Source organism: Tachypleus tridentatus, unplaced genomic scaffold (assembly GCF_004210375.1).
Source record: "Tachypleus tridentatus isolate NWPU-2018 unplaced genomic scaffold, ASM421037v1 Hic_cluster_1, whole genome shotgun sequence".
Lineage (NCBI taxonomy): Eukaryota > Metazoa > Arthropoda > Merostomata > Xiphosura > Limulidae > Tachypleus > Tachypleus tridentatus.
This window is the reverse complement of record NW_027467777.1, coordinates 20,341,602-20,368,548: the sequence shown is the minus strand read 5'-3', so window position 1 is coordinate 20,368,548 and position 26,947 is coordinate 20,341,602. Positions and strand designations below refer to the sequence as shown.

Sequence of the window (26,947 nt, the reverse complement as noted above, 5' to 3'; positions counted from 1 at the left end):
CGTCAGAAACATAGATAATGTATGTCATAAACCAGAAAGAAATGAACACCATGAGAAAAATAATAATTTTGGTAGCAGAATTGAACACAATTACATGAACGATTGTTTATTCTAGGGGATTACGAAACTTATGACGTCTAAGTTTTACGCACAAATCAAAGGTCAGTACGTAACATTGTTTCTCAGTATTCTTCAGTAAAACCGCAGAATAGAACCAGATTTTTTGCACCTTTGTTTCTCTGTACAAACGACAGATCAGAACCAAACGTTGTGCACCTTCCTTCTTGTGTACAAATCACAGATCAGAACATATTGTTGTGTTCTTTTATTTCTGTTACAAACCAAAGAACAGAATCTATCATTGTGTCCCTTTGCATTTTGAGACAGAGCAATTGACCACAATATAAATTTGTCTTTTTACAAACCTTAAGGCACATTAGTTCAAACTATCGAGTGTTTAAGTGGAAGTAATTTAGTGACATTTTAATTTCACAAAACATCATATGTGTTTTTATTATTTGTTTTACAAAACATTCTATACATGATAAGAGCTGCATTATATTTCGCTTATGAGGCTTATGACAAAAACACTCATTACCACCAAAAGTGACAACAACACTGTATAGTGTATCTAGTAATAGACAACAACAGTACCAGGAACCCTGTATATTGTACCTAGTAATAGACAACAACAGTACCAGGAACCCTGTATATTGTATCTAGTAATAGACAACAACAGTACCAGGAACCCTGTATATTGTACCTAGTAATAGACAACAACAGTACCAGGAACCCTGTATATTGTATCTAGTAATAGACAACAACAGTACCAGGAACCCTGTATATTGTACCTAGTAATAGACAACAAGAGTACCAGGAATCCTGTATATTGTATCTAGTAATACCAGGAACCCTGTATATTGTATCTAGTAATAGACAACAACAGTACCAGGAACCCTGTATATTGTATCTAGTAATAGACAACAACAGTACCAGGAACCCTGTATATTGTATCTAGTAATAGACAACAACAGTACCAGGAACCCTGTATATTGTATCTAGTAATAGACAACAACAGTACCAGGAACCCTGTATATTGGTAATAGAACCAGTACTGTATATTGTATCTAGTAATAGACAACAACAGTACCAGGAACCCTGTATATTGTATCTAGTAATAGACAACAACAGTACCAGGAACCCTGTATATTGTATCTAGTAATAGACAACAACAGTACCAGGAACCCTGTATATTGTATCTAGTAATAGACAACAACAGTACCAGGAACACTGTATATTGTATCTAGTAATAGACAACAACAGTACCAGGAACCCTGTATATTGTATCTAGTAATAGACAACAACAGTACCAGGAACCCTGTATATTGTATCTAGTAATAGACAACAACAGTATCAGAAACCCTGTATATTGTACCTAGTAATAGACAACAACAGTACCAAAAACCCTGTATAATGTACCTAGTAATAGACAACAAGAGTACCAGGAATCCTGTATATTGTATCTAGTAATAGACAACAACAGTACCAGGAATCCTGTATAATGTACCTAGTAATAGACAACAACAGTACCAGGAGTCCTGTATATTGTATCTAGTAATAGACAACAACAGTACCAGGAGTCCTGTATATTGTATCTAGTAATAGACAACAACAGTACCAGGAACCCTGTATAATGTACCTAGTAATAGACAACAACAGTACCAGGAGTCCTGTATATTGTATCTAGTAATAGACAACAACAGTACCAGGAGTCCTGTATATTGTATCTAGTAATAGACAACAACAGTACCAGGAACCCTGTATATTGTATCTAGTAATAGACAACAACAGTACCAGGAAATCTGTATATTGTATCTAGTAATAGACAACAACATTACCAGGAATCCTGTATATTGTACCCAGTAATAGACAACAACAGTACCAGGAGTCCTGTATATTGTATCTAGTAATAGACAACAACAGTACCAGGAGTCCTGTATATTGTACCTAGTAATAGACAACAACAGTATCAGAAATCCTGTATATTGTATTTAGTAATAGACAACAACAGTACCAGAAATCCTGTATATTGTATCTAGTAATAGATAACAACAGCATCAGAAATCCTGTATATTGTACCTAGTAATAGACAACAGCAGTATCAGAAATCCTGTATATTGTATTTAGTAATAGACAACAACAGTACCAGAAATCCTGTATATTGTATCTAGTAATAGATAACAACAGTACCAGGAACCTTGTATATTGTACCTAGTAATAGACAACAACAGTACCAGAAATCCTGTATATTGTACCTAGTAATAGATAACAACAGTATCAGAAATCCTGTATATTGTATTTAGTAATAGACAACAACAGCATCAGAAATCCTTTGTATTGTATCTAGTAATAGATAACAACAGTATCAGAAATCCTGTATATTGTATCTAATAATAGACAACAACAGTATCAGGAACCCTGTATATTGTACCTAGTAATAGATAACAACAGTATCAGAAATCCTGTATATTGTATTTAGTAATAGACAACAACAGCATCAGAAATTCTGTATATTGTATCTAATAATAGACAATAAGAGTATCAGGAACCCTGTATAATGTATTAACATTCAGTACAGCGTTCTGTACACAGATTTGTCTGTTTATCATAGTAAATTCCAAGGAAATTTCAGTCATTACAGAACAAATAACCAAGATATTAGGAACATGACGTTTTATTACAATAATGACCTCTTTCTAGATGTAAGGATATTATGGAAATTAGGTATTTAAATAGTGATTGAGAAATGTTGTGGAATAAATTATAAATATGTTTATACAATTTTGTATCCATTCACTTCAAGTTTCGTCGAATTCATTTTACAAATTGTTTTTAGTGACGTCATGTTCTAAATAATGGAAATCTGAGCTATCACCAGTTATTCAACTTGCCGGTTTTCTAAACAGGACAAATCAAGTTTATATTTTGATTTTTTTAAATTAATTAACCAAACGATAACTGGCAAGCTGTAAAAGTGCAATGTTTTATTTTATAATTGGATAAGCTTTATGATTTGGTTGTTTGTGGGTTTCAGGATATTACAGCGAACTTACACAAGAGATGTATACACTAGCTGTCCCTAATTTTCAAGTGATGATTTGGTTGTTTGTGGGTTTCAGGATATTACAGCGAACTTATACAAGAGATGTATACACTAGCTGTCCCTAATTTTCAAGTGATAGACTAGATGGTTAGCACCTTGTCAACTGCACCCACTGTTAAACCTTATACACTCCAATATAATAGTAAGAAGTGACTGTCACTCATATAACGCACCAATATCCTTAAAGTGCGGAGAGCTGTTTCTGTCGGTAAAGGATTTGTTTTGCTATATGATTAGGCACAAAGCTACACGATGGGTTATCTCTGGTCTGCCCACCACAGATGGGTGGTGAAACCCATCTATTGAAACCCACCTTTTCGCGGTGTAAGTTAGCAGACATACAACTGTGCAAATAGAGGAGAGGCATCAGTGAGGGGGCATGAACCATGATACCTCAGTTAACATAACTTTGCATATTAGCCGCTAGTAGTAACTAGGCCTAAATTAACTGGTGTTTTATAGGTAGAATGTCGTTCCATTCTGGTGTGAAAGTTCCTCTAAAATGCAATTCTGGGCCAGGTGTGACTTCCAGTGTACCAGGACTGGTAATCTGACGGTGTGGGTTACATCTTGTTACTGCTCTACCCAATTATAACACCGAGAATTGAATGTAGGTCGAGACTGCGGATCACCAGATCTCATACACTTTGTGTAGTTTTGCGAGAAAAATTCTCAAACGAACAACAGAAGGATAGTTACCGAGAAGACCCGTCATTTTCAGAAATAGCTTAATTACCAGGCGTAAAAACTGCAGGAAAAACACTAATCGTCAAAATGTGACCGGAGTTAAAGTGTTTGAGAAGGATGCACATTATTACATCTGGATAACTTCACTTCACCCTCCCATTAATCAATTATACGCAACGATTTTAATTTGGGCTCGTCTTGTCATTGAGAACTTTGAAATTAAAAGCTAATGTCAGGCTTTGAAGTCGAGATTAAACCGACATGTTTGTCAGGTGTTTTCTAACAAGGAGACAATAAACAATATTTTAATTAACTTGTTATTGAGAGACGTAAACAAACAAAACTTGTAATTATAGCTGAGTTTTATTCGTAACGGAACTCTGTTCAGCACTCTGTTTGCTCACATGTCAAGAGAGCGCATGCGTTGTAGCAGATGGATCTGCGTCACTCAGATAACTGTTCCAGTGGTAGTTCTTTGTTCATGTTTGGAAAATGTAAATAGAATAATGCACACAAAATACATAAATCTATACTACAGCCTAACAAACAACAAAATACATTTTGGATTAAACAAACATGAAATTTGTTCTGATAAAATTATAGATTTACAAATTATTACTTTTAAAGTTTCAAACGTCAAACGAACAACATACATGATAATATTGCCTGAAACAATATTCACGAAAATATTGTTTGAAACAATATACGTGATAATGTTGTTTGTTTGTTTTGGAATTTCGCACAAAACTACTCGAGGGCTATCTGTGCTAGCCGTTTCTAATTTAGCAGTGTAAGACTAGGGGGAAGGCAGCTAGTCATCACCACCCACCGCCAACTCTTGGGCTATTCTTTTACCAACGAATAGTGGGATTAACCGTCACATTATACGCCCCCACGGCTGGGAAGGCGAGCATGTTTAGCGCAATACGGGCGCGAACCCGCGACCCTCGAATCACACGTCTTACGCGCTTGGCCATGCCAAGCCCCATAATAATGTTGTCTGGAACAATATACATAATAATACCGTCTGGAACAATAAACATGATAATATTGCCAAGAACAATATACATGATAATATTGTCTGAAACAATATACGTGATAATACTGTCTGGAACAATATACATAATAACACCGTCTGGAACAATAAACATGATAATATTGTCAAGAACAATATACATGATAATATTGTCTGGAACAATATACATGATAATATTGACTGTAACAATATACACGATAATATTGTCTGAAACAATATACGTGATAATACTGTCTGGAACAATATACATAATAACACCGTCTGGAACAATAAACATGATAATATTGTCAAGAACAATATACATGATAATATTGACTGTAACAATATACATGATAATACCGTCTGGAACAATAAACATAATAATACCGTCTGGAGCACTAAACATGATAATATTGTCAAGAACAATATACATGATAATATTTTCTTAGATTGAGATATTTCTCATAATTTTTACTGTTTTTATTATCCAGTTGTTTCTTTAGAATAAACACTAAACTTTGTAATACCGATCATTACTGACGGTATACACAACACAATAATGTTATTAACTTTGTAATACCGATCATTACTGACTTTATACACAACACAATAATGTTACTAACTTTGTAATACCGATCATTACTGACGGTGTACACAACACAATAATATTGTTAACTTTGTAATACCGATCATTAGCGATGGTATACAGAGCACTGTCATGTTATTTTCGATGCCTAACCATCATGTCATATTATTGTGACATTTTAACAGCCACCTTGAAGTACAGTAAACGACAGAAGAAGGGGTCGCGTGAATCCTACCCTCCCTGAACTGAGTATTATGTTTTGTTTGTATCAGGTATGTTTATTCCTGAACTGCTGTTCGAAACCTGTCTTGTTTCTTCGAAAATTTGAAAGAAAGCTTTACATTGGAGGTCCAAAGTTTAACAGGGAAGGAGATATAAGAATGCACATATCTGAAAGTGCTTTATGTATACATTTTAAAACCTATTGTTTCTTACATCCATTCATAAAGAAATAGTAGAAACTTAGTTGAAGGCAATGTTACGATGCAGACCTTTGTTTTTGTTGTTTAGTTTTTTGTTGGTTACTTTCCACTCGAGTATGAAATCTCCTTGTTCCATGAAACATAACCAAGTGTAACCCAAGATTTAAGTAGTTTTTTGTTTTTTTTCTGTTACTGACATTTTACCCTAGAATGAAACTTACATTTTAAAACTTTTCTAAATATGGCATCGTTTTAAAATATGTTCGAAGAATTCGAAGAAGCGGCTTATATCTTTGAACTTTCTCATGCAATATGATTTTGAATTCTACGAGGCTTCTTTGTCTCTATCAGAAGCAGAAAAGAATGATCCACTTGGAATAAGTTCCGAATTTCTATTTTTAAAGAACTGTGCATTAGGATCTATCTAATGGATAATGTATATAAAGAACTGTGCATTAGGATCTATCTAATGGATAATGTATATAAAGAACTGTGCATTAGGATCTATCTAATGGATAATGTATATAAAGAACTGTGCATTAGGATCTATCTAATGGATAATGTATATAAAGAACTGTGCATTAGGATCTATCTAATGGATAATGTATATAAAGAACTGTGCATTAGGATCTATCTAATGGATAATGTATATAAAGAACTGTGCATTAGGATCTATCTAATGGATAATGTATATAAAGAACTGTGCATTAGGATCTATCTAATGGATAATGTATATAAAGAACTGTGCATTAGGATCTATCTAATGGATAATGTATATAAAGAACTGTGCATTAGGATCTATCTAATGGATAATGTATATAAAGAACTGTGCATTAGGATCTATCTAATGGATAATGTATATAAAGAACTGTGCATTAGGATCTATCTAATGGATAATGTATATAAAGAACTGTGCATTAGGATCTATCTAATGGATAATGTATATAAAGAACTGTGCATTAGGATCTATCTAATGGATAATGTATATAAAGAACTGTGCATTAGGATCTATCTAATGGATAATGTATATAAAGAACTGTGCATTAGGATCTATCTAATGGATAATGTATATAAAGAACTGTGCATTAGGATATCTATCTAATGGATAATGTATATAAAGAACTGTGCATTAGGATATCTATCTAATGGATAATGTATATAAAGAACTGTGCATTAGGATCTATCTAATGGATAATGTATATAAAGAACTGTGCATTAGGATCTATCTAATGGATAATGTATATAAAGAACTGTGCATTAGGATCTATCTAATGGATAATGTATATAAAGAACTGTGCATTAGGATCTATCTAATGGATAATGTATATAAAGAACTGTGCATTAGGATCTATCTAATGGATAATGTATATAAAGAACTGTGCATTAGGATCTATCTAATGGATAATGTATATAAAGAACTGTGCATTAGGATCTATCTAATGGATAATGTATATAAAGAACTGTGCATTAGGATCTATCTAATGGATAATGTATATAAAGAACTGTGCATTAGGATCTATCTAATGGATAATGTATATAAAGAACTGTGCATTAGGATCTATCTAATGGATAATGTATATAAAGAACTGTGCATTAGGATCTATCTAATGGATAATGTATATAAAGAACTGTGCATTAGGATCTATCTAATGGATAATGTATATAAAGAACTGTGCATTAGGATCTATCTAATGGATAATGTATATAAAGAACTGTGCATTAGGATCTATCTAATGGATAATGTATATAAAGAACTGTGCATTAGGATCTATCTAATGGATAATGTATATAAAGAACTGTGCATTAGGATCTATCTAATGGATAATGTATATAAAGAACTGTGCATTAGGATCTATCTAATGGATAATGTATATAAAGAACTGTGCATTAGGATCTATCTAATGGATAATGTATATAAAGAACTGTGCATTAGGATCTATCTAATGGATAATGTATATAAAGAACTGTGCATTAGGATCTATCTAATGGATAATGTATATAAAGAACTGTGCATTAGGATCTATCTAATGGATAATGTATATAAAGAACTGTGCATTAGGATCTATCTAATGGATAATGTATATAAAGAACTGTGCATTAGGATCTATCTAATGGATAATGTATATAAAGAACTGTGCATTAGGATCTATCTAATGGATAATGTATATAAAGAACTGTGCATTAGGATCTATCTAATGGATAATGTATATAAAGAACTGTGCATTAGGATCTATCTAATGGATAATGTATATAAAGAACTGTGCATTAGGATCTATCTAATGGATAATGTATATAAAGAACTGTGCATTAGGATCTATCTAATGGATAATGTATATAAAGAACTGTGCATTAGGATCTATCTAATGGATAATGTATATAAAGAACTGTGCATTAGGATCTATCTAATGGATAATGTATATAAAGAACTGTGCATTAGGATCTATCTAATGGATAATGTATATAAAGAACTGTGCATTAGGATCTATCTAATGGATAATGTATATAAAGAACTGTGCATTAGGATCTATCTAATGGATAATGTATATAAAGAACTGTGCATTAGGATCTATCTAATGGATAATGTATATAAAGAACTGTGCATTAGGATCTATCTAATGGATAATGTATATAAAGAACTGTGCATTAGGATCTATCTAATGGATAATGTATATAAAGAACTGTGCATTAGGATCTATCTAATGGATAATGTATATAAAGAACTGTGCATTAGGATCTATCTAATGGATAATGTATATAAAGAACTGTGCATTAGGATCTATCTAATGGATAATGTATATAAAGAACTGTGCATTAGGATCTATCTAATGGATAATGTATAACCATTTTATGTGCTATCAGCTCACTTCTTTTTCAATTACAAGCAGAGAATTTCAAAACGTATATCAATGTTTTATTTTTAAGTGGGGATTTTTTGTTCTCTGATCGAATATGTTTAGAAGCCTTTAGTTCGTAACAAACTTCGAGTTCTTTTTCTGTATGAAAGTGCCCCCACATATTGACGAAACACTCACGAGCAAAGACATTGACGTCAGGGAAGGAGATAATGTTAGCCTACTGTGCAGTTCCACAGGATCACCAGAACCAGAAATCACCTGGCGACGAGAGGACGGAGAACCCATCTCACTAGGTAGTGAAAAAGGTGAGTTGTGTTAATTAGAAACAAAACTTTAATTTAAAGCGAATTTTTCTTTGCACTTAAAATTTTGCAAAACAGAACGCAACGAAAGGATTATTAATATTATTAGCAAATACGAAACGTTTCTCACATAATCAGGAATGACAAGTAATGTTTAATATAATATTACATAGAGGTTGTTAGGTGCTGGCACAAGTAACCCGTATTCTATTAAGCACTACCCCGAATCCGTTTGGTATTCTAGAGAAATCAGAACAGAATAAAGTCTCGTAATCTATAATACTGAAGACACCCGCAAGTTCAGACCGGAGCTTGGATTATTTTAAATACCTAGCGATTTCTCTGTAATATATCAATTTTTTTATCTGGACATTTTAATGTTAATAATAACAATAAAGTTTCCCATTTGTTATAAGACTAGTAACCACGACAACGCTTTCTCATTTGTTATAAGACTAGTAACCACGACAACGCGTTTTCACTTTTTATAAGACTGGTAACCATGACAATGATTTATCACTTGTTATTAATAATTGTAACCATGTCAACGTTTTATTTCAAGTACTTTCCGTGGGCGGCAACTATCTCAATATAAGTAAGGTGAGTAGAATGCATATGGGAGCTTATCTCTGTATTGCCACCAATGGAATCCCGCCAGCCGTCAGTAAAAGGATTTTCCTTGGAATAAACTGTAAGCAATTTTCTATCTCTCATTATTTTCTTTCACTCTCTCTATCTTTCTTCTTGTTAATATGCAAAATATATTCTTTATTTTTAATTATTGTGGCTTTAACTTTTCCATAAGATAATATTTCCACACATATATAAAAGTTGACACAACTTTTTAATTATGCAGTACAGCCTGCCATCTAGTGTAAACTACGTTAAACATTTTAAAATATGAGGATTGTTTATTCAGAGTTTTTGTGCCCCAGTTTGTCAGTGATACATTTATGGATATTCAACAGTAAACTTGGGGTTCATTTTACATTTTATCTGTTTATAATCCAACAATATGTTCTGTAGTCTAGATACCATGTTTATCTGTTTATAACTTAAGAATGTGTCCTGTATTCTAGATACCATGCTTTCCTGTTTATAACTTAAGAATGTGTCCTGTATTCTAGATACCATGTTTACCTGTTTATAACTTAAGAATATGTCCTGTATTCTAGATACCATGTTTATCTGTTTATAACTTAAGAATGTGTCCTGTATTCTAGATACCATGTTTACCTGTTTATAACTTAAGAATATGTCCTGTATTCTAGATACCATGTTTATCTGTTTATAACTTAAGAATGTGTCCTGTATTCTAGATACCATGCTTTCCTGTTTATAACTTAAGAATGTGTCCTGTATTCTAGATACCATGCTTTCCTGTTTATAACTTAAGAATGTGTCCTGTATTCTAGATACCATGTTTACCTGTTTATAACTTAAGAATGTGTCCTGTATTCTAGATACCATGTTTATCTGTTTATAACTTAAGAATGTGTCCTGTATTCTAGATACCATGTTTACCTGTTTATAACTTAAGAATATGTCCTGTATTCTAGATACCATGTTTATCTGTTTATAACTTAAGAATGTGTCCTGTATTCTAGATACCATGTTTATCTGTTTCTAACTTAAGAATGTGTCCTGTATTCTAGATACCATGTTTACCTGTTTATAACTTAAGAATGTGTCCTGTATTCTAGATACCATGTTTATCTGTTTATAACTCAAGAATGTGTCCTGTATTCTAGATACCATGTTTACCTGTTTATAACTTAAGAATGTGTCCTGTATTCTAGATACCATGTTTACCTGTTTATAACTTAAGAATGTGTCCTGTATTCTAGATACCATGTTTACCTGTTTATAACTTAAGAATATGTCCTGTATTCTAGATACCATGTTTATCTGTTTATAACTTAAGAATGTGTCCTGTATTCTAGATACCATGTTTACCTGTTTATAAATGTGTTATGAACAGGTAAATATGGTATCTAGAATACAGGACACATACTTGGGTTACGAGCATATAATAATAATACCTGTTTACAACCCACGAATGTGTTCTGTATTCTAAATACTATAATGATTATATCCTTTGTTCTAGTTAATGGATTTCTCACATCCTTGAAAAGGACACTTGTTTCCATTAATCTACAGGGTGTTCGGAAATTTACTGTACACTTATATATTTATTAACAGACATGTTTCAATACAGAATACAGGAGGTAAATATGAATGACAATTATAAACAATGTTGAAAGTGACCCCCGTTGGCATCAATACAGGCCTGGATCCTTCTTATTTTATTTCTAAACACCACTATCAGTTAATGTCTTGAAATAGTCTAATGAATGCTGATTACGAAACTGCACAGTGACTTTCCGAACACTCTGTAAAGATAATTGTTCTGTAGATTCCTAACACAGAAATCAAACGCTGTAATGATTCTTCTACTTGTTTTCAAGACTAAAACGTGTATTCGGTTGTTTTTATCTGATATTTTAGTCTCTCCAATGATATGGATCCCAAACCAACTGATAGGAGCTCCACTGGGTACGGATGTCGTTCTGGACTGTCATCTTGAAGCTCATCCGACCTCCGTTACGTATTGGATGCGAGAATCTGGTGTTATCATAATATCAAATCAGAAATACGTGTCAGTTGATGTCAGTCAGGAGAACTACAAGGGTCAACTTCGTCTGACCATCCGTGACCTCGAGCCTGATGACTACGGTACATACACTTGTGTGGCTAAAAATTCACTCGGCGAAACAGAAGGAGCAATTAGCTTATACGGTTGGTCATGTTCTCAGTTACCTAATGACCAGTATCATATAGTCACCAGTGTTGTTACTTTCTGACCAGTGATGTTTCTTAATAAACAATGTTGTTATTTAATAAACACTGAAGTTTCTTAGTAAACAATGTTGTTATTTAATGACCAGTGATGTTTCTTAGTAAACAGTGTTGTTACTTAATGACCAGTCATGTTTCTTAGTAAACAGTGTTGTTACTTAATGACCAGTGATGTTTCTTAGTAAACAATGTTGTTATTTAATGACCAGCGATGTTTCTTTGTAAACTGTGTTGTTACTTAATGACCAGTGATGTTTATTAGTAAACAATGTTGTTACTTAATGACCAGTGATGTTTCTTTGTAAACAGTATTGTTACTTAATGACCAGTGATGTTTCTCTGTAAACAGTGTTGTTACTTAATGACCAGTGATGTTTCTTAGTAAAAAATGTTGTTACTTAATGACCAGTGATGTTTCTTAGTAAACAGTGTTGTTACTTAATGAACAGTGATGTTTCTCAGTAAACAGTGTTGTTACTTAATGACCAGTGATGTTTCTTAGTAAAAAGTGTTGTTACTTAATGACCAGTGATGTTTCTTAGTAAACAATGTTGTTACTTAATGACCAGTGATGTTTCTTAGTAAACAGTGTTGTTACTTAATGACCAGTGATGTTTCTCAGTAAACAGTGTTGTTACTTAATGACCAGTGATGTTTCTTAGTAAACAGTGTTGTTACTTAATGACCAGTGATGTTTCTTAGTAAACAATGTTGTTACTTAATGACCAGTGATGTTTCTTAGTAAACAATGTTGTTACTTAATGACCAGTGATGTTTCTTAGTAAACAATGTTGTTACTTAATGACCAGTGATCTTTCTTAGTAAACAGTGTTGTTACTTAATGACCAGTAATGTTTTTTTTGTAAACAGTGTTGTTATTTAATGAGCAGTGATGCTTCTTTGTAAACAGTGTTGTTACTTAATGACCAGTGATGTTTCTTAGTAAACAATGTTGTTACTTAATGACCAGTGATGTTTCTTAGTAAACAGTGTTGTTACTTAATGACCAGTGATGTTTCTTATTAAACAGTGTTGTTACTTAATGACCAGTGATGTTTCTTAGTAACCAATGTTGTTATTTAATGACCAGTGATGTTTCTTAGTAAACAGTGTTGTTACTTAATGACCAGTGATGTTTCTCAGTAAACAGTGTTGTTACTTAATGACAAGTGATGTTTCTTAGTAAACAGTGTTCTTACTTAATGACCAGTGATGTTTCTTAGTAAACAATGTTGTTACTTAATGACCAGCGATGTTTCTTAGTAAACAATATTGTTACTTAATGACCAGTGATGTTTCTTAGTAACCAATGTTGTTATTTAATGACCAGTGATGTTTCTTAGTAAACAATGTTCTTACTTAATGACCAGTGACGTTTCTTAGTAAACAGTGTTGTTACTTAATGACAAGTGATGTTTCTTAGTAAACAGTGTTCTTACTTAATGACCAGTGATGTTTCTTAGTAAACAATGTTGTTACTTAATGACCAGCGATGTTTCTTAGTAAACAATATTGTTACTTAATGACCAGTGATGTTTCTTAGTAACCAATGTTGTTATTTAATGACCAGTGATGTTTCTTAGTAAACAATGTTGTTACTTAATGACCAGTGATCTTTTTTAGTAAACAGTGTTGTTACTTAATGACCAGTGACGTTTCTTAGTAAACAGTGTTGTTACTTAATGACCAGCGATGTTTCTTAGTAAACAATATTGTTACTTAATGACCAGTGATGTTTCTTAGTAACCAATGTTGTTATTTAATGACCAGTGATGTTTCTTAGTAAACAATGTTGTTACTTAATGACCAGTGATCTTTTTTAGTAAACAGTGTTGTTACTTAATGACCAGTGACGTTTCTTAGTAAACAGTGTTGTTACTTAATGACCAGTGATGTTTCTTAGTTACCAATGTTGTTACTTAATGACCAGTGATGTTTCTTAGTAAACAATGTTATTACTTAATGACCTATGTCGTTTCTTAGTAAACAATGTTATTACTTAGCGGCCAGTGACGTTTCTCAGTAAAAATGTTATTACTTCGCGGCCAGTGTCGTTTTTTAGTAAACAATGTTCTTACTTAATGACCAGTGACGTTTCTTAGTAAACAGTGTTGTTACTTAATGACAAGTGATGTTTCTTAGTAAACAGTGTTCTTACTTAATGACCAGTGATGTTTCTTAGTAAACAATGTTGTTACTTAATGACCAGCGATGTTTCTTAGTAAACAATATTGTTACTTAATGACCAGTGATGTTTCTTAGTAACCAATGTTGTTATTTAATGACCAGTGATGTTTCTTAGTAACCAATGTTGTTACTTAATGACCAGTGATCTTTTAGTAAACAGTGTTGTTACTTAATGACCAGTGATCTTTTTTAGTAAACAGTGTTGTTACTTAATGACCAGTGATCTTTTTTAGTAAACAGTGTTGTTACTTAATGACCAGTGATCTTTTTTAGTAAACAGTGTTGTTACTTAATGACCAGTGATCTTTTTTAGTAAACAATGTTGTTACTTAATGACCAGCGATCTTTTTTAGTAAACAATATTGTTACTTAATGACCAGTGATGTTTCTTAGTAACCAATGTTGTTATTTAATGACCAGTGATGTTTCTTAGTAACCAATGTTGTTACTTAATGACCAGTGATCTTTTTTAGTAAACAGTGTTGTTACTTAATGACCAGTGATCTTTTTTAGTAAACAGTGTTGTTACTTAATGACCAGTGATCTTTTTTAGTAAACAATATTGTTACTTAATGACCAGTGATGTTTCTTAGTAAACAGTGTTGTTACTTAATGACCAGTGATGTTTCTTAGTAACCAATGTTGTTACTTAATGACCAGTGATCTTTTTTAGTAAACAGTGTTGTTACTTAATGACCAGTGATCTTTTTTAGTAAACAATGTTGTTACTTAATGACCAGCGATCTTTTTTAGTAAACAATATTGTTACTTAATGACCAGTGATGTTTCTTAGTAACCAATGTTGTTATTTAATGACCAGTGATGTTTCTTAGTAAACAGTGTTGTTACTTAATGACCAGTGATGTTTCTTAGTAACCAATGTTGTTACTTAATGACCAGTGATCTTTTTTAGTAAACAGTGTTGTTACTTAATGACCAGTGATCTTTTTTAGTAAACAATGTTGTTACTTAATGACCAGCGATCTTTTTAGTAAACAATATTGTTACTTAATGACCAGTGATGTTTCTTAGTAACCAATGTTGTTATTTAATGACCAGTGATGTTTCTTAGTAAACAGTGTTGTTACTTAATGACCAGTGATCTTTTTTAGTAAACAATGTTGTTACTTAATGACCAGCGATCTTTTTTAGTAAACAATATTGTTACTTAATGACCAGTGATGTTTCTTAGTAAACAGTGTTGTTACTTAATGACCAGTGATGTTTCTTAGTAACCAATGTTGTTACTTAATGACCAGTGATCTTTTTTAGTAAACAATATTGTTACTTAATGACCAGTGATGTTTCTTAGTAACCAATGTTGTTATTTAATGACCAGTGATGTTTCTTAGTAAACAGTGTTGTTACTTAATGACCAGTGATGTTTCTTAGTAACCAATGTTGTTACTTAATGACCAGTGATCTTTTTTAGTAAACAATGTTGTTACTTAATGACCAGCGATCTTTTTTAGTAAACAATATTGTTACTTAATGACCAGTGATGTTTCTTAGTAACCAATGTTGTTATTTAATGACCAGTGATGTTTCTTAGTAAACAGTGTTGTTACTTAATGACCAGTGATCTTTTTTAGTAAACAATGTTGTTACTTAATGACCAGTGATGTTTCTTAGTAACCAATGTTGTTACTTAATGACCAGTGATCTTTTTTAGTAAACAATATTGTTACTTAATGACCAGTGATCTTTCTTAGTAAACAATGTTGTTACTTAATGACCAGCGATCTTTTTTAGTAAACAATATTGTTACTTAATGACCAGTGATGTTTCTTAGTAACCAATGTTGTTATTTAATGACCAGTGATGTTTCTTAGTAAACAGTGTTGTTACTTAATGACCAGTGATCTTTTTTAGTAAACAGTGTTGTTACTTAATGACCAGTGATCTTTTTTAGTAAACAGTGTTGTTACTTAATGACCAGTGATCTTTTTTAGTAAACAATGTTGTTACTTAATGACCAGTGATCTTTTTTAGTAAACAGTGTTGTTACTTAATGACCAGTGACGTTTCTTAGTAAACAGTGTTATTACTTAATGACCAGTGATGTTTCTTAGTAACCAATGTTGTTATTTAATGACCAGTGATGTTTCTTAGTAAACAGTGTTGTTACTTAATGACCAGTGATGTTTCTTAGTAACCAATGTTGTTACTTAATGACCAGTGATCTTTTTTAGTAAACAGTGTTGTTACTTAATGACCAGTGATCTTTTTTAGTAAACAATGTTGTTACTTAATGACCAGCGATCTTTTTTAGTAAACAATATTGTTACTTAATGACCAGTGATGTTTCTTAGTAACCAATGTTGTTATTTAATGACCAGTGATGTTTCTTAGTAAACAGTGTTGTTACTTAATGACCAGTGACGTTTCTTAGTAAACAGTGTTATTACTTAATGACCAGTGATGTTTCTTAGTAACCAATGTTGTTATTTAATGACCAGTGATGTTTCTTAGTAAACAGTGTTGTTACTTAATGACCAGTGATGTTTCTTAGTAACCAATGTTGTTACTTAATGACCAGTGATCTTTTTTAGTAAACAGTGTTGTTACTTAATGACCAGCGATCTTTTTTAGTAAACAATATTGTTACTTAATGACCAGTGATGTTTCTTAGTAACCAATGTTGTTATTTAATGACCAGTGATGTTTCTTAGTAAACAGTGTTGTTACTTAATGACCAGTGATCTTTTTTAGTAAACAATGTTGTTACTTAATGACCAGCGATCTTTTTTAGTAAACAATATTGTTACTTAATGACCAGTGATGTTTCTTAGTAACCAATGTTGTTATTTAATGACCAGTGATGTTTCTTAGTAAACAGTGTTGTTACTTAATGACCAGTGATCTTTTTTAGTAAACAGTGTTGTTACTTAATGACCAGTGATCTTTTTTAGTAAACAGTGTTGTTACTTAATGACCAGTGATCTTTTTTAGTAAACAATGTTGTTACTTAATGACCAGTGATCTTTTTTAGTAAACAGTGTTGTTACTTAATGACCAGTGACGTTTCTTAGTAAACAGTGTTATTACTTAATGACCAGTGATGTTTCTTAGTTACCAATGTTGTTACTTAATGACCAGTGATGTTTCTTAGTAAACAATGTTATTACTTAATGACCTATGTCGTTTCTTAGTAAACAATGTTATTACTTAGCGGCCAGTGACGTTTCTCAGTAAAAATGTTATTACTTCGCGGCCAGTGTCGTTTTTTAGTAAACAATGTTATTACTTAGCGACCAGTGACGTTTTTTAGTAAACAATGTTAGTACTTAGCGACCGGTGTCGTTTCTTCGCAAACAATGTTATTACTTAGGGACCAGTGTCGTTTCTTAGTGAACAATGTTACTACTTAGCGACCAGTGTCGTTTCTTAGTGAACAATGTTATTACTTAGCGACCGGTGTCGTTTCTTAGTAAACAATGTTATTACTTAGCGACAAGTGTCGTTTCTCAGTAAGCAATGTTATTTCTTATCGGCCAGTGTCGTTTTTTAGTAAACAATATTATTACGTAGCGACCCGCGTCGTTTCTTAGTAAACAATGTTATTACTTAGTGACCGGTGTCGTTTTTTAGTAAACAATGCTATTACTTAGCGTATAGTGTCGTTTTTAGTAAACAATGTTATTACTTAGCGACCAGTGTTGTTTCTCAGTAAGCAATGTTATTTCTTATCGGCCAGTGTCGTTTTTTAGTAAACAATATTATTACGTAGCGACCAATGTCGTTTCTTAGTAAATAATGTTATTACTTATCGGCCAGTGTCGTTTTTTTAGTAAACAATGTTATTACTTAGCGACCAATGTCGTTTTTTAGTAAACAATGTTATTACTTAGCGGCCAGTGTCGTTTCACAGTAAACAATATTATTACTTAGTGGTCAGTGTCGTTTCTCAGTAAACAATGTTATTACTTAGCGACCAGTGTTGTTTCTCAGTAAGCAATGTTATTTCTTATCGGCCAGTGTCGTTTTTTAGTAAACAATATTATTACGTAGCGACCAGTGTCGTTTTTTAGTAAACAATGTTATTACTTATCGGCCAGTGTCGTTTTTTTAGTAAATAATGTTATTACTTAGCGACCAATTTCGTTTTTTAGTAAACAATGTTATTACTTAGCGGCCAGTGTCGTTTCACAGTAAACAATGTTATTACTTAGTGGTCAGTGTCGTTTCTCAGTAAACAATTTTATTACTTAGTGGTCAGTGTCGTTTCTCAGTAAACAATTTTATTACTTAGTGGTCAGTGTCGTTTCTCAGTAAACAATGTTATTACTTAGCGACCAGTGTTATTTCTCAGTAAGCAATGTTATTTCTTATTGGCCAGTGTCGTTTTTTAGTAAACAATGTTATTACTTATCGGCCAGTGTCGTTTTTTTAGTAAATAATGTTATTACTTAGCGACCAATGTCGTTTTTTAGTAAACAATGTTATTACTTAGCGGCCAGTGTCGTTTCACAGTAAACAATGTTATTACTTAGTGGTCAGTGTCGTTTCTCAGTAAACAATTTTATTACATAGTGGTCAGTGTCGTTTCTCAGTAAACAATGTTATTAGTTAGCGACTAGTGTCGTTTCTCAGTAAACAATGCTGTTACATGATGACCAATGTTGTTATTTATTGACCGATGACGTTTATCAATGATTAATGTTGTTACGTGATTGCCAATCGTGTTTCTTAGCTATGTGTAACGGTATCTTAGGTTCAGATATCTTACAATTTACTGGAAAATCGTAACATAGGACAAATATATTGCTTTATAAAAATAACCACAATCTAGAAACTCGTTTATTGTGTCCTTAAAATGACTATATTCAATTAGTTTATTGATGCTTTATATTTAAAATAAACTGTGTTGCCTTTACGTAAAGAAAGTATTGTGATAACAAAAATATAACCCAAACGTTTGTCTTAAGAATAAGCTAGTGATATTTATTTTCTATTAACACAATGGTTAACACTTGTGTGGGAATTATACATCCATAGTTTGTTTATTAACACAATGGTTAACACTTGTGTGGGAATTATACATCCATAGTTCGTTTATTAACACAATGGTTAACACTAGTGTGGGAATTATGCATCCATAGTTCGTTTATTAACACAATGATTAACACTAGTGTGGGAATTATACATCCATAGTTCGTTTATTAATACAATGGTTAACACTAGTGTGGGAATTATACATCCATAGTTCGTTTATTAACACAATGGTTAACACTATGGTGGGAATTATAGTGTTGTTACTTAATGATCAGTGCTATTTCTCAGTGAACAGTGTTGTTACTTATTTATCAGAGCTGTTTGTTAGTGAACAGTGTTGTGAGTTATTGACCAATGTTATTTGTTAGTGAACAGTGTTGTTACTTAATGACCAGTGCTATTTGTTAGTGAACAGTGTTTTTATTTATTGATCAGTGCTATTTGTTAGTGAACAGTGTTGTGAGTTATTGACCAGTGCTTTTTGTTAGTGAACAGTGTTGTGAGTTATTGAACAGTGCTATTTGTTAGTGAGCAGTGTTGTTACTTAATGATATGTGCTATTTGTTAGTGAACAGTGTTGTTACTTAATAATCAGTGCTATTTGTTAGTGAACAGTGTTGTGAGTTATTGACCAGTGCTATTTGTTAGTGAACAGTGTTGTTACTTATTGACCAGTGCTATTTGTTAGTGAACAGTGTTGTTACTTATTGACCAGTGCTATTTGTTAGTGAACAGTGTTGTTACTTAATGATAAGTGCTATTTCTCAGTGAACAGTGTTGTTACTTAGTGGCCAGTGCAGTTTGTTAGTGAACAGTGTTGTGAGTTATTGACCAGTGCTGTTTCTTTGTAAACTGTGTTGTTACTTAATGACCAGTGATGTTTATTAGTAAACAATGTTGTTACTTAATGAACAGTGATGTTTCTCTGTAAACAGTGTTGTTACTTAATGACCAGTGATGTTTCTTAGTAAACAATGTTGTTACTTAATGACCAGTGATGTTTCTTAGTAAACAGTGTTGTTACTTAATGACCAGTGATGTTTCTTAGTAAACAATGTTTTTACTTAATGACCAGTGATGTTTCTTAGAAAACAGTGTTGTTACTTAATGACCAGTGATGTTTCTCAGTAAACAGTGTTGTTACATAATGACCAGTGATGTTTCTTAGTAAACAGTGTTGTTACTTAATGACCAGTGATGTTTCTTAGTAAACAATGTTGTTACTTAATGACCAGTGTTGTTTCTTAGTAAACAGTGTTGTTACTTAATGACCAGTGATGTTTCTTAGTAACCAATGTTGTTATTTAATGACCAGTGATGTTTCTTAGTAAACAATGTTATTACTTAGCGGCCAGTGACGTTTCTCAGTAAAAATGTTATTACTTCGCGGCCAGTGTCGTTTTTTAGTAAACAATGTTATTACTTAGCGACCAGTGACGTTTTTTAGTAAACAATGCTAGTACTTAGCGACCGGTGTCGTTTCTTCGCAAACAATGTTATTACTTAGCGACCAGTGTCGTTTCTTAGTGAACAATGTTATTACTTAGCGACCAGTGTCGTTTCTTAGTGAACAATGTTATTACTTAGCGACCGGTGTCGTTTCTAAGTAAACAATGTTATTACTTAGCGACAAGTGTCGTTTCTTAGTAAACAATGCTATTACTTAGCGTCTAGTGTCGTTTTTTAGTAAACAATGTTATTACTTAGCGACCAGTGTTGTTTCTCAGTAAGCAATGTTATTTCTTATCGGCCAGTGTCGTTTTTTAGTAAACAATATTATTACGTAGCGACCAGTGTCGTTTCTTAGTAAACAATGTTATTACTTAGTGACCGGTGTCGTTTTTTAGTAAACAATGCTATTACTTAGCGTCTAGTGTCGTTTTTAGTAAACAATGTTATTACTTAGCGACCAGTGTTGTTTCTCAGTAAGCAATGTTATTTCTTATCGGCCAGTGTCGTTTTTTAGTAAACAATTTTATTACTTAGTGGTCAGTGTCGTTTCTCAGTAACCAATGTTATTACTTAGCGACCAGTGTTGTTTCTCAGTAAGCAATGTTATTTCTTATCGGCCAGTGTCGTTTTTTAGTAAACAATATTATTACGTAGCGACCAGTGTCGTTTTTTAGTAAACAATGTTATTACTTATCGGCCAGTGTCGTTTTTTTAGTAAATAATGTTATTACTTAGCGACCAATTTCGTTTTTTAGTAAACAATGTTATTACTTAGCGGCCAGTGTCGTTTCACAGTAAACAATGTTATTACTTAGTGGTCAGTGTCGTTTCTCAGTAAACAATTTTATTACTTAGTGGTCAGTGTCGTTTCTCAGTAAACAATTTTATTACTTAGTGGTCAGTGTCGTTTCTCAGTAAACAATGTTATTACTTAGCGACCAGTGTTATTTCTCAGTAAGCAATGTTATTTCTTATTGGCCAGTATCGTTTTTTAGTAAACAATATTATTACGTAGCGACCAGTGTCGTTTTAGTAAACAATGTTATTACTTATCGGCCAGTGTCGTTTTTTTTAGTAAATAATGTTATTACTTAGCGACCAATGTCGTTTTTTAGTAAACAATGTTATTACTTAGCGGCCAGTGTCGTTTCACAGTAAACAATGTTATTACTTAGTGGTCAGTGTCGTTTCTCAGTAAACAATTTTATTACATAGTGGTCAGTGTCGTTTCTCAGTAAACAATGTTATTAGTTAGCGACTAGTGTCGTTTCTCAGTAAACAATGCTGTTACATGATGACCAATGTTGTTATTTATTGACCGATGACGTTTATCAATGATTAATGTTGTTACGTGATTGCCAATCGTGTTTCTTAGCTATGTGTAACGGTATCTTAGGTTCAGATATCTTACAATTTACTGGAAAATCGTAACATAGGACAAATATATTGCTTTATAAAAATAACCACAATCTAGAAACTCGTTTATTGTGTCCTTAAAATGACTATATTCAATTAGTTTATTGATGCTTTATATTTAAAAATAAACTGTGTTGCCTTTACGTAAAGAAAGTATTGTGATAACAAAAATATAACCCAAACGTTTGTCTTAAGAATAAGCTAGTGATATTTATTTTCTATTAACACAATGGTTAACACTTGTGTGGGAATTATACATCCATAGTTTGTTTATTAACACAATGGTTAACACTTGTGTGGGAATTATACATCCATAGTTCGTTTATTAACACAATGGTTAACACTAGTGTGGGAATTATGCATCCATAGTTCGTTTATTAACACAATGATTAACACTAGTGTGGGAATTATACATCCATAGTTCGTTTATTAATACAATGGTTAACACTAGTGTGGGAATTATACATCCATAGTTCGTTTATTAACACAATGGTTAACACTATGGTGGGAATTATAGTGTTGTTACTTAATGATCAGTGCTATTTCTCAGTGAACAGTGTTGTTACTTATTTATCAGAGCTGTTTGTTAGTGAACAGTGTTGTGAGTTATTGACCAATGTTATTTGTTAGTGAACAGTGTTGTTACTTAATGACCAGTGCTATTTGTTAGTGAACAGTGTTTTTATTCATTGATCAGTGCTATTTGTTAGTGAACAGTGTTGTGAGTTATTGACCAGTGCTATTTGTTAGTGAACAGTGTTGTTACTTATTGACCAGTGCTATTTGTTAGTGAACAGTGTTTTTATTTATTGATCAGTGCTATTTGTTAGTGAACAGTGTTGTGAGTTATTGACCAGTGCTTTTTGTTAGTGAACAGTGTTGTGAGTTATTGAACAGTGCTATTTGTTAGTGAGCAGTGTTGTTACTTAATGATATGTGCTATTTGTTAGTGAACAGTGTTGTTACTTAATAATCAGTGCTATTTGTTAGTGAACAGTGTTGTGAGTTATTGACCAGTGCTATTTGTTAGTGAACAGTGTTGTTACTTATTGACCAGTGCTATTTGTTAGTGAACAGTGTTGTTACTTATTGACCAGTGCTATTTGTTAGTGAACAGTGTTGTTACTTAATGATAAGTGCTATTTCTCAGTGAACAGTGTTGTTACTTAGTGGCCAGTGCAGTTTGTTAGTGAACAGTGTTGTGAGTTATTGACCAGTGCTGTTTCTTTGTAAACTGTGTTGTTACTTAATGACCAGTGATGTTTATTAGTAAACAATGTTGTTACTTAATGAACAGTGATGTTTCTCTGTAAACAGTGTTGTTACTTAATGACCAGTGATGTTTCTTAGTAAACAATGTTGTTACTTAATGACCAGTGATGTTTCTTAGTAAACAGTGTTGTTACTTAATGACCAGTGATGTTTCTTAGTAAACAATGTTTTTACTTAATGACCAGTGATGTTTCTTAGAAAACAGTGTTGTTACTTAATGACCAGTGATGTTTCTCAGTAAACAGTGTTGTTACATAATGACCAGTGATGTTTTTTAGTAAACAGTGTTGTTACTTAATGACCAGTGATGTTTCTTAGTAAACAATGTTGTTACTTAATGACCAGTGTTGTTTCTTAGTAAACAGTGTTGTTACTTAATGACCAGTGATGTTTCTTAGTAACCAATGTTGTTATTTAATGACCAGTGATGTTTCTTAGTAAACAATGTTATTACTTAGCGGCCAGTGACGTTTCTCAGTAAAAATGTTATTACTTCGCGGCAAGTGTCGTTTTTTAGTAAACAATGTTATTACTTAGCGACCAGTGACGTTTTTTAGTAAACAATGCTAGTACTTAGCGACCGGTGTCGTTTCTTCGCAAACAATGTTATTACTTAGCGACCAGTGTCGTTTCTTAGTGAACAATGTTATTACTTAGCGACCAGTGTCGTTTCTTAGTGAACAATGTTATTACTTAGCGACCGGTGTCGTTTCTAAGTAAACAATGTTATTACTTAGCGACAAGTGTCGTTTCTTAGTAAACAATGCTATTACTTAGCGTCTAGTGTCGTTTTTTAGTAAACAATGTTATTACTTAGCGACCAGTGTTGTTTCTCAGTAAGCAATGTTATTTCTTATCGGCCAGTGTCGTTTTTTAGTAAACAATATTATTACGTAGCGACCAGTGTCGTTTCTTAGTAAACAATGTTATTACTTATCGGCCAGTGTCGTTTTTTTAGTAAACAATGTTATTACTTAGCGACCAATGTCGTTTTTTAGTAAACAATGTTATTTCTTATCGGCCAGTGTCGTTTTTTAGTAAACAATATTATTACGTAGCGACCAGTGTCGTTTCTTAGTAAACAATGTTATTACTTTTCGGCCAGTGTCGTTTTTTTAGTAAACAATGTTATTACTTAGCGACCAATGTTGTTTTTTAGTAAACAATATTATTACTTAGCGGCCAGTGTCGTTTCACAGTAAACAATGTTATTACTTAGTGGTCAGTGTCGTTTCTCAGTAAACAATTTTATTACTTAGTGGTCAGTGTCGTTTCTCAGTAAACAATGTTATTACTTAGCGACCAGTGTTATTTCTCAGTAAGCAATGTTATTTCTTATCGGCCACTGTCGTTTTTTAGTAAACAATATTATTACATAGCGACCAGTGTCGTTTTTTAGTAAACAATGTTATTACTTATCGGCCAGTGTCGTTTTTTAAGTAAATAATGTTATTACTTAGCGACCAATGTCGTTTTTTAGTAAACAATGTTATTACTTAGCGGCCAGTGTCGTTTCACAGTAAACAATGTTATTACTTAGTGGTCAGTGTCGTTTCTCAGTAAACAATTTTATTACATAGTGGTCAGTGTCGTTTCTCAGTAAACAATGTTATTAGTTAGCGACTAGTGTCGTTTCTCAGTAAACAATGCTGTTACATGATGACCAATGTTGTTATTTATTGACCGATGACGTTTATCAATGATTAATGTTGTTACGTGATGGCCAATCGTGTTTCTTAGCTATGTGTAACGGTATCTTAGGTTCAGATATCTTACAATTTACTGGAAAATCGTAACATAGGACAAATATATTGCTTTATAAAAATAACCACAATCTAGAAACTCGTTTATTGTGTCCTTAAAATGACTACATTCAATTAGTTTATTGATGCTTTATATTTAAAAATAAACTGTGTTGCCTTTACGTAAAGAAAGTATTGTGATAACAAAAATATAACCCAAACGTTTGTCTTAAGAATAAGCTAGTGATATTTATTTTCTATTAACACAATGGTTAACACTTGTGTGGGAATTATACATCCATAGTTTGTTTATTAACACAATGGTTAACACTTGTGTGGGAATTATACATCCATAGTTCGTTTATTAACACAATGGTTAACACTAGTGTGGGAATTATACATCCATAGTTCGTTTATTAACACAATGGTTAACACTAGTGTGAGAATTATACATCCATAGGTCGTTTATTAACACAATGGTTAACACTAGTGAGGGAATTATACATCCATAGTTCGTTTATTAACACAAAGGTTAACACTTGTGGGGGAATTATACATCAATAGTTCGTTTATTAACATAATGGTTAACACTAGTGAGGGAATTATACATCCATAGTTCGTTTATTAACACAATGGTTAACACTTGTGTGGGAATTATGCATCCATAGTTCGTTTATTAACACAATGGTTAACACTTGTGTGGGAATTATACATCCATAGTTCGTTTATTAACACAATGATTAACACTAGTGTGGGAATTATACATCCATAGTTCGTTTATTAATACAATGGTTACCCCAATGTGTGGGAATTATACATCCATAGTTCGTTTATTAACACAATGGTTAACACTATGGTGGGAATTATAGTGTTGTTACTTAATGATCAGTGCTATTTCTCAGTGAACAGTGTTGTTACTTATTTATCAGAGCTGTTTGTTAGTGAACAGTGTTGTGAGTTATTGACCAGTGCTATTTGTTAGTGAACAGTGTTTTTATTTATTGATCAGTGCTATTTGTTAGTGAACAGTGTTGTGAGTTATTGACCAGAGCTGTTTGTTAGTGAACAGTGTTGTGAGTTATTGACCAGTGCTGCTTGTTAGTGAACAGTGTTGTGAGTTAGTGACCAGAGCTGTTTGTTAGTGAACAGTGTTGTTACTTATTGACCAGTGCTATTTGTTAGTGAACAGTGTTGTTACTTAGTGACCAGAGCTGTTTGTTAGTGAACAGTGTTGTTACTTAGTGACCAGAGCTGTTTGTTAGTGAACAGTGTTGTGAGTTAGTGACCAGAGCTGTTTGTTAGCGAACAGTGTTGTGAGTTAGTGACCAGAGCTGTTTGTTAGTGAACAGTGTTGTGAGATAGTGACAGAGCTGTTTGTTAGTGAACAGTGTTGTGAGTTATTGACCAGTGCTGTTTGTTAGTGAACAGTGTTGTGAGTTAGTGACCAGAGCTGTTTGTTAGTGAACAGTGTTGTTACTTATTGACCAGTGCTATTTTTTAGTGAACAGTGTTGTTACTTAGTGACCAGAGCTGTTTGTTAGTGAACAGCGTTGTGAGTTAGTGACCAGAGCTGTTTGTTAGTGAACAGTGTTGTGAGTTATTGACCAGTGCTGTTTGTTAGTGAACAGTGTTGTTACTTAGTGACCATAGCTGTTTGTTAGTAAACAGTGTTGTTACTTAGTGACCAGTGCTGTTTGTTAGTGACCAGTGTTGTGAGTTATTGACCAGTGCTGTTTGTTAGTGAACAGTGTTGTTACTTAGTGACCAGTGCTGTTTGTTAGTGAACAGTGTTGTTACTTATTGACCAGAGTTGTTTGTTTGTGAACAGTGTTGTGAGTTATTGACCAGAGCTGTTTGTTAGTGAACAGTGTTGTGAGTTAGTGACCAGAGCTGTTTGTTAGTGAACAGTGTTGTGAGTTAGTGACCAGAGCTGTTTGTTAGTGAACAGTGTTGTGAGTTATTGACCAGTGCTCTTTGTTAGTGAACAGTGTTGT

At 32.8% G+C, this 26,947-nt stretch overlaps 1 protein-coding gene across 3 annotated transcripts in view; it reads left to right on the top strand.

The window, feature by feature from the left end:
* LOC143241803 (neurotrimin-like) overlaps window positions 1-26,947 on the top strand; it is a 52,276-nt gene that overhangs the window by 7,194 nt on the left and 18,135 nt on the right. For 2 of the 3 annotated variants that reach the window (XM_076485062.1, XM_076485060.1), the window contains exons 3-5: window positions 8,878-9,033; window positions 9,593-9,721; window positions 11,539-11,829. In XM_076485062.1, the coding sequence (XP_076341177.1) occupies window positions 8,878-9,033; window positions 9,593-9,721; window positions 11,539-11,829 (576 nt within the window). The remainder of the gene's footprint in view (window positions 1-8,877; window positions 9,034-9,592; window positions 9,722-11,538; window positions 11,830-26,947) is intronic. The other variant, XM_076485061.1, reaches the window with a different exon arrangement.